General features: G+C 36.7%; 1 protein-coding gene across 1 annotated transcript; it reads right to left on the reverse strand.

The window, feature by feature from the left end:
- Window positions 1-4,674: 4,674 nt before the first annotated feature.
- On the reverse strand, window positions 4,675-7,217 carry LOC309804146 (mitogen-activated protein kinase 6-like). The gene has a single exon (XM_082621281.1). The coding sequence runs from the start codon at window positions 7,165-7,167 to the stop codon at window positions 4,999-5,001; it is 2,169 nt and encodes a 722-aa protein (XP_082477407.1). The 5' UTR covers window positions 7,168-7,217; the 3' UTR covers window positions 4,675-4,998.
- Window positions 7,218-7,427: the final 210 nt, after the last annotated feature.

Below are 7,427 nucleotides of genomic sequence, written 5' to 3' on the forward strand. Positions count from 1 at the left end.
AAGGGTCCTTTAACATCAGAAAGGAAGGCAGAAGAGGAGTTCAAAGTCAGATAATGACTCTCCGCCTGCTAGTCTGCTGGCTTGGAAGCTGGAGAAAGAGGCCAGGAGCCCTGCAATGAAGGTGGCCTCTAGAAGCTTGAAAAGGCAATGAGTGGATTCTCCCCTAGAACCTCCAGAAGCAACACAGACCTGCTGACACCTTGATTGCAGACCAGTGAGACCCACTCTGACTTCTGACCTCCAAAAATACAAGAAAATAAATTTGTGTTGTTTAAAACCACTTTGGGAGTAATCTGTTACAGCAGTGATATGAAACTAAGAGATGAAGTAAAGAGGCTGGTTTACTTTTGTTGAATTCAACATTCATCAAATACAGTGGAGCAAGAACCACATTTTCTTTAAATACCTGTTAACATTGTTTGTTAACTTTAACCATCATTATTATTAAATAAATCTAACCACCATTATTATCATACCTAAGTTAAACCTGATTTTCTGAAATGTAGAAAAGTCTCTTTTTTTTACAATATAATGCTTCTGTTTCTGTAAACTAACTGCAAATTGTATCATAGGGAGAAAACAGTCATGATTAAATATTTAATCATACTCAAATCTTGGCTTGGCAAATAATGAAAATATGCTTTTTGTATAATTTTTATAGCATTTGGATCTGGATTCACTCCTTTTAAAATAAATATTTATTGAAACATGATAGAAAATAAGTTTGCTCACCATGTAAACTACAAAGAAGACCTTTAAACAAGTAGTAGCAGTGCTATTAGCTTTTGAAGCCTTAAACATGAAAGAAAGGTCTCAGTAGCGTCTCCCAAAACATCCAATACTTTGCCACACACAAAAAAACTTCAATAAACAATGAATAAAGTCAGTTTATCCTCTGTGGCCTGTGTGTTTCTCATTCCAGAGATTCACTACTCTCATCCTCTAGCCTGTAAAATATACAAAAATAAATTGTCTTTGATCTTCAAACTACCCTACCCACCCTTTCTCTACCACCACTGACGTTCTTTTTTTTTTTAAACATCTTTATTGGAGTATAGTTGCTTTACAGTGTTGTGTTAGTTTCTGCTGTATAACAAAGTGAATCAGCTATATGCATACATATATCCCCATATCCCCTCGCTCTTGGGTCTCCCTCCCACCCTCCCTATCCCACCCCTCTAGGTGGTCGCAAAGCACCCAGTTGATCTCCCTGTGCTATGTGGCTGCTTCCCACTAGCTATCTATTTTACATTTGGTAGTGTATATATGTCAGTGCTACTCTCTTAGTTCATCCCATCTTACCCTTCCTCATCCCCGTGTCCTCAAGTGCATTCTCTATGTCTGTGTCTTTATTCCTGTCCTGCCCCTAGGTTCATCAGAACCACTTGTTTCTTTTAGATTCCATATATATGTGTTAGCATACAGTATTTGTTTTTCTCTTTTTTTCTGACTTACTTAACTCTGTATGACAGACTCGAGGTCCATCCACCTCGCTACAAATAACTCAATTTCATTTCTTTTTATGGCTGAGTAATATTCCATTGTATATATGTGCCACATCTTCTTTATCCATTCATTGGTTGATGGACACTTAGGTTGCTTCCATGTCCTGGCCACTGTAAACAGTACTGCAATGAACACTGTGGCACATGACTCCTTTTGAATTATGGTTTTCTCAGGGTATATGCCCAGTAGTGGGATTGCTGGGTCATATGGTAGTTCTATTTTTAATTTTTTAAGGAACTTCCATCTGTTCTCCATAGTGGCTGTATCAATTTACATTCCCACCGACAGTGCAAGATGATCCCCCCATGTCCACACTCTGTCCAGCATTTATCGTTTGTAGATATTTTCATCATGGCCACTCTGACCAGTGTGAGGTGATACCTCATTGTAGTTTTGATTTGCATTTCTCTAATGATTCCACCACTGACATTCTTGACAAGGTGATTTATGTTCATTAACCACCTTCCATGCACTGTTGTCTGATTTTTATTCACCCTCCTCTTTTGGCACCAGGGATTCAGGCTTCACATTAGTAGGTATCCAGGTAGCATTTGATCTGAATTAGCATAGCTTCAGGTGGCCTTGAGAGAAGTGTTCTAGGTCTGGCCCATTACGTGTATCTAAAGGTCTTGAGTGGCGTGAAGTAGTGTGAAGGCTAGTGTGTTCAAGAGGGCAGGTCCACTGTGGTGGAGGTGCCTTAGAACTGGAAACAACTTTAATTGACTCTATATATAGAGGTTCAAAGAATGTCTGTGGGACAGGGCATGTGGAGAGGACTTCCAGCCCACAGCCACGTGGGCTCCCAGCCAGCCACCGTAGAGAGCTGTTCAAGACACCCAGCCCAGTCAAACCTTCAGAGGACTCATCCCCAGCCTCCTTCGGACTACACCCCAGGAGACCCCAAGGAAGAGCTTCCTCTATGATCAGTCAACCTAGAGGACCATGAGAGATCATAAAAACTGAGTGCTGAGAACTTATGTTTTGAGTGTGTTGTTAAATAGCAATAGATAACAAGAACTAGTTCCCATGTTGCTTTTAAGCACTGTTTTTTGTTGTTGTTGTTGTTGTTCCTTTACCTGACTCCATGTTCCATCCTGATAGGCAATACATACTTTTGTGACTTTCCTAGAGGAAAAAAAAAAAAAAAACGCATAGAATGTCTGTGGACAGGTTTCTAATCTTGGTAGGTTTTCAGGCAAACAATTATACATAAGGAGTTATATCTCTTATATAATTAAATGTTTAAAAATTACTCTTTTTTAATGATGGAATTCTATAAGGAGTAATGGCTTTATTTTGCATCTGAGCTTAATTCAGTATGTTTGTGGCTCTCAGTTTGTGCAGGACACTTGTATCATAAAATGCATAATACATTTCCCAATTCTTTACAAAGCTCAGTAAACGTATGTTATTGTGTAAGTTATTCCTTAAGACTAAAGTAAGTACTTAGGTACTCACTGAGAGTATTCAATTTATTAACTAATACATTAAGTAGAAAGCAGTGCTAATTCAATAACAGAATTACTATGGTTTAATAAAATCCACTGATCTCTGGGTTTTGTAAGTTTATGTCCTCTCGATCAGTGTAAACATGCAGAATAACCTAATTAGAACACATGTATACTTGCCCAGTTCTAAAACTAATTAAAGTGAATCTGTGTTTTATTCCATATATTATTCTTTTAATCAATGTTTCTTTATGAAATAGCCAAATACTAACTTGCATGATATTTATACTTTAGAAAACTTTAAACATACTTCCAATTTCATGAGAAAAGGTAGATGCTCAAAGGCATCAAAAGTATTGATGTTATGTAATGGATGATCTTCCAAAAGATTAAGGTACAGCCAGGCATGTAATTTGTAACATCCTTGCTCAAAATTAAAAGACACATCTTTGGCATGTTGTACCTTTTTCACACTGACATTTTCAAAACAAGCTTCAGAGTTAAAATGTCCAAGCAATTACTCTCTATTGCTAAGGGTTTTATTATTTTCTTTAAATCTGAGTTCTTATTTTTTCAAATAAGGAAGTCTGTTTAGCATAAAATAGTTAATATTGATTAAAAACATCACTGAGTACCTGCATTTAATGACCAGGAAAAATATCAGATTCCATTTTAGCATGTAAAAGTTTTAACTTCTATAGACATTTTAATTTTATAAATGGACATCCAAAATTAGCTGTCTTTCAAACATACTGAAATATATTTCCTTCTTTTTTGGGTGAAAATGAGATAAACTAGAACAGTGATTCCATTTACTATGGTTTGAATGATAAAACACATTTCTAGAAGTAACTGAATGAAAATGTGAGATATCTAAGTGAGTAAAATGTATTTTTTTTTTTACATTTAACCTAATTTTATTCATGCTTGCCTTGGGATGGGGAATAGATCATTCAGTAAAAACATACAGTAAAAACAAAATATGTCTTACCATGTACAACTTTTAAACTACAATAATGATGTACCTTCATTACTTCCATGCACACAAGTCTAACATTACAGTTCTTTTTCTTAAAATAAACATAATTAAGACTTCTAGGAGCATTTTATAATAAAGTAATTCCTAATTTTTCTTTGTAGATAGATCAAGCACCTCCAAAATACAAATTCCTATACACAGTGAGCGCTTTACTTAAAATGAATATTTAAGTAAATTAAGTACATGGACAGCCTTAGGATAAGCTGACATTATATATTCAGCTAAGTAGGCAACAAACCATAGTGCCAAATGGAAAAAGTGTATTTGCAAATAAATTTCAAAAACTACGTTAACTTTTTATAATTAAATACAGAAAATATACTGATTTGCTAAAATAAATAAGATGTGATTTAGTAACACTTCACTATAAAGAATGCATACCAAAACATTTATAAACGGTGAGTGAATCTTATTAAGAATAGTTTACTACAATAAACGCTGGCTAAATAGAAGTGCACATTGTGAAGCACTATGGGTGGTATATGTTTTGCCACATACTTTGTTACCTTGAGGTAGATAACACATCTGTACCAAACTCGGCATTCATTTTCAGTTGCTGCTGGTATCATGTGTTTTTAAGAAATATGTACAGTATGAAAAACTTGAAAATACTCATGAATGAAAAATGTTTTAGGAAAAAAATAGATATTTTCATGCAATTATGTACAGTCTCACTGTGTAAATTTCAAGGCAAGATTTTTGTTTCCTGTAAAACAGATCATTGTTCTATGAGAGAATGTTTTTTACTTGTCTTAGTGCATTTCTTTTGTCTCCTCCTGCATTGCATTATTTTGCTCTATTCTTTATTTTTGTGTGCAAACGACATGCCAGTTAAAACGAAAACCATCTCACATGTAGAAAAAAAGTCTGGATTTTAAAAACCAAGAAAATATCCTTTCTAAATGACACCATCTGATTCAAGTAAAAAAACGACTTAAACACTAGTAATAAAGAAGACAAAACACATTTCATGAAGAATACAAAAAGAAATGTCTGCTGAGTGTTTTAGTTCAGATGTTTCAGAATGCTGCTGTATGTTTTATGAGGAATCTGAGGGGAAGATTTCATAGCAGAAGGTGTTAATGTGGCCTGTATTGACTTAAGTGGTGACCCAACTGGACTGTGAAACTGTGGGATGCCTATGGATTCAAGCTGCTTGTTAAAGAGGAACTCCCCACTGTTGTTGAGAAATCCTTCCTCATTTCCTCTCTCCCCAAGCTTCCCATCCTCTACCGGCTCAGTTTCTAGCCTTTCAGTATCCTCTTTCCTGCTAAAGAACTTGTCCAGGTAACTGGTGTAAGTGTTTTCCTTTTCAATTTGCTCATCCTTCCTTACCTCACAACAAAACTGATTTATGAGGAAACAGTCCTCCCCACCTCCCACAAACTGGCTATCCCAAGAAGACTGGTACAAGGCTTCTAATTGAGCCAAATTGGCCATTCCTTTCTCCTGTTTTTCTCGGCTTACTGACTTGGATATCAAACTTTTCAATTCTAGTTGGGACACTGAGCTATTCAAATCATTTAATTTGTCAACAACATCAGTAGGCTCATGTTGTGAACTAAGTTGAATAGTTCCTGCAATAAAAGAATCAAAGTCAAATCCCTGATTCTTTTCCCTTTCTTTTTCAGCCAGTTGCTGTGACGCTTCTTCTAGAGCTATCTGGGCTTTAACCAATCCATTCCTTTCACACTTTGACTTGCCTTTCTTATCAGATTTTTCTTTGCTTTGTTCTTTCCAATTGGAAAGATCTATAATAAGCTTGGGTTCATAGTAATGATTAGCTTCACTCTCTCTCCAAACTAAGTTATCTAAGTATGATGATGACCTCGTTTTATAGTTACAAGTATGACTACACTCCAGATCACAATATTTGTTTTCATGATGATCTGAGTATTGCCAACAAGGCTCAGTAGAGTAACTGGTGTCAAAAGCAGGATCCTCCAAATACTTTTCACGACCTCCATCCAAATATTTTCGAGGATCGACTTGTACTTCTTCTTCATCAGTGACATCGGACAGAGCTCTTGGGTCAAGCTGAACTTCATCAATATCAAAGTTGTTATGTATAGGCCAATCATGCTCTGAAAACTGACAATCATGGTACCTTTCCCAGTTATAAATGTGACTATGAGTTTCATCCATAAGCAAAATATCATCAACTTCATCTTCAATATGAAAAGGATGACTTGAAATTGGCTCATCCATTGGAAAAGAGTAAATGCTCATGTAAGAATGGGAAAGCACTTCTTCTGCTGTCAACTGATCCATGGGGCTAAATGTCAAAATTTGTTCCAGGAAATCCAGTGCTTCTCGACTAATTCCCGGAAGCAGCTGAGTTAAAGGTTTGTGTGGCTCAGTCATGTCATTTCTAATGTAAACTGGAATTACGCTGAGAAGCTCCTGATGATCTTCCTCATCTACGACAGGAATAGATTCTAAAATCAGCTGCATCTGTTCAAGTTCGTGTGCACCTGCAAAGAGGGTTTTACCAGTCAGCATTTCAGCAAAGATGCAGCCTGCAGCCCACATGTCAATGGCTTTAGTATAATTATTAGGAGAAAGTAAAAGACGTGGAGATCTGTACCATTTAGTAACCAATCCTTCAGAAAGATGACCCTTATGGGAATAATGAGGATCCATGATCCGTGCAAGACCAAAGTCGCCTATCTTCAGCACCAAGTCTTCAGTATTAATGAAAAGATTAGCTGGTTTGAGATCTCTGTGCAGTACGTTTGCTGAGTGAATATATTTGAGCCCACGTAGCAGCTGATACATGAAAAGCCTGGCATGCTCTTCCAGTAACGGGCCCTGCTCCAGGACATTAGCCAAGTCTGTCTCCATGTACTCCTGAACAATGTAAACACTGTTCAGTTCAGTAAGAGAACCCACATCATCTGTTAACTGGCTTCCACTAGGACCAAGAATTTCAAACACCTTCACAATGTTATCATGGTCAAGTCTTCTAATAATTTTGATTTCACGTAGAGCATGTTTGACACTCTGGGGATCAGTAAGGACAATTTTCTTGATGGCTACTCTTTTGTCACAGTCATTGTCTACAGCAGAAAAAACCAATCCATTGCCTCCACAACCCAATGGTTTTAAGTCCATATACCTAGAGCCCAGATCAAAACCATGAATGTTCATGAGACTTTCAAATTTCTCTGCCATTCTGAAACCCTTACTATTGCCTTTTCCTTTCGTATTGTTGAACTTGTGTAAATAAGGAAGAAAGCTGGCATCAAAAGGAAAGATCTTTCAAAAGGTAGAAAAAAAATAATTTTGCTTCCACAGCAAGATGGTTTCATTGCATATGCCAACCAGGCCCGTTGAGTTCCCCTTAGATTTAAAGCTCAAAAAGCTCTACTCATACTGAGAATTAAAAAGATTGCAGTACTCATAGTTCAAGAAAGGGGCAGCAACTCTGCAGA

Source organism: Mesoplodon mirus, assembly GCF_964341445.2.
Source record: "Mesoplodon mirus genome assembly, chromosome: 5".
NCBI classification, from domain to species: Eukaryota; Metazoa; Chordata; class Mammalia; order Artiodactyla; family Ziphiidae; genus Mesoplodon; species Mesoplodon mirus.

What these genes read in the sequence shown, in the direction of transcription:
- LOC309804146 (XM_082621281.1), bottom strand. Translation starts at nt 7,167, where the DNA reads ATGGCAGAGAAATTTGAAAGTCTCATGAACATTCATGGTTTTGATCTG.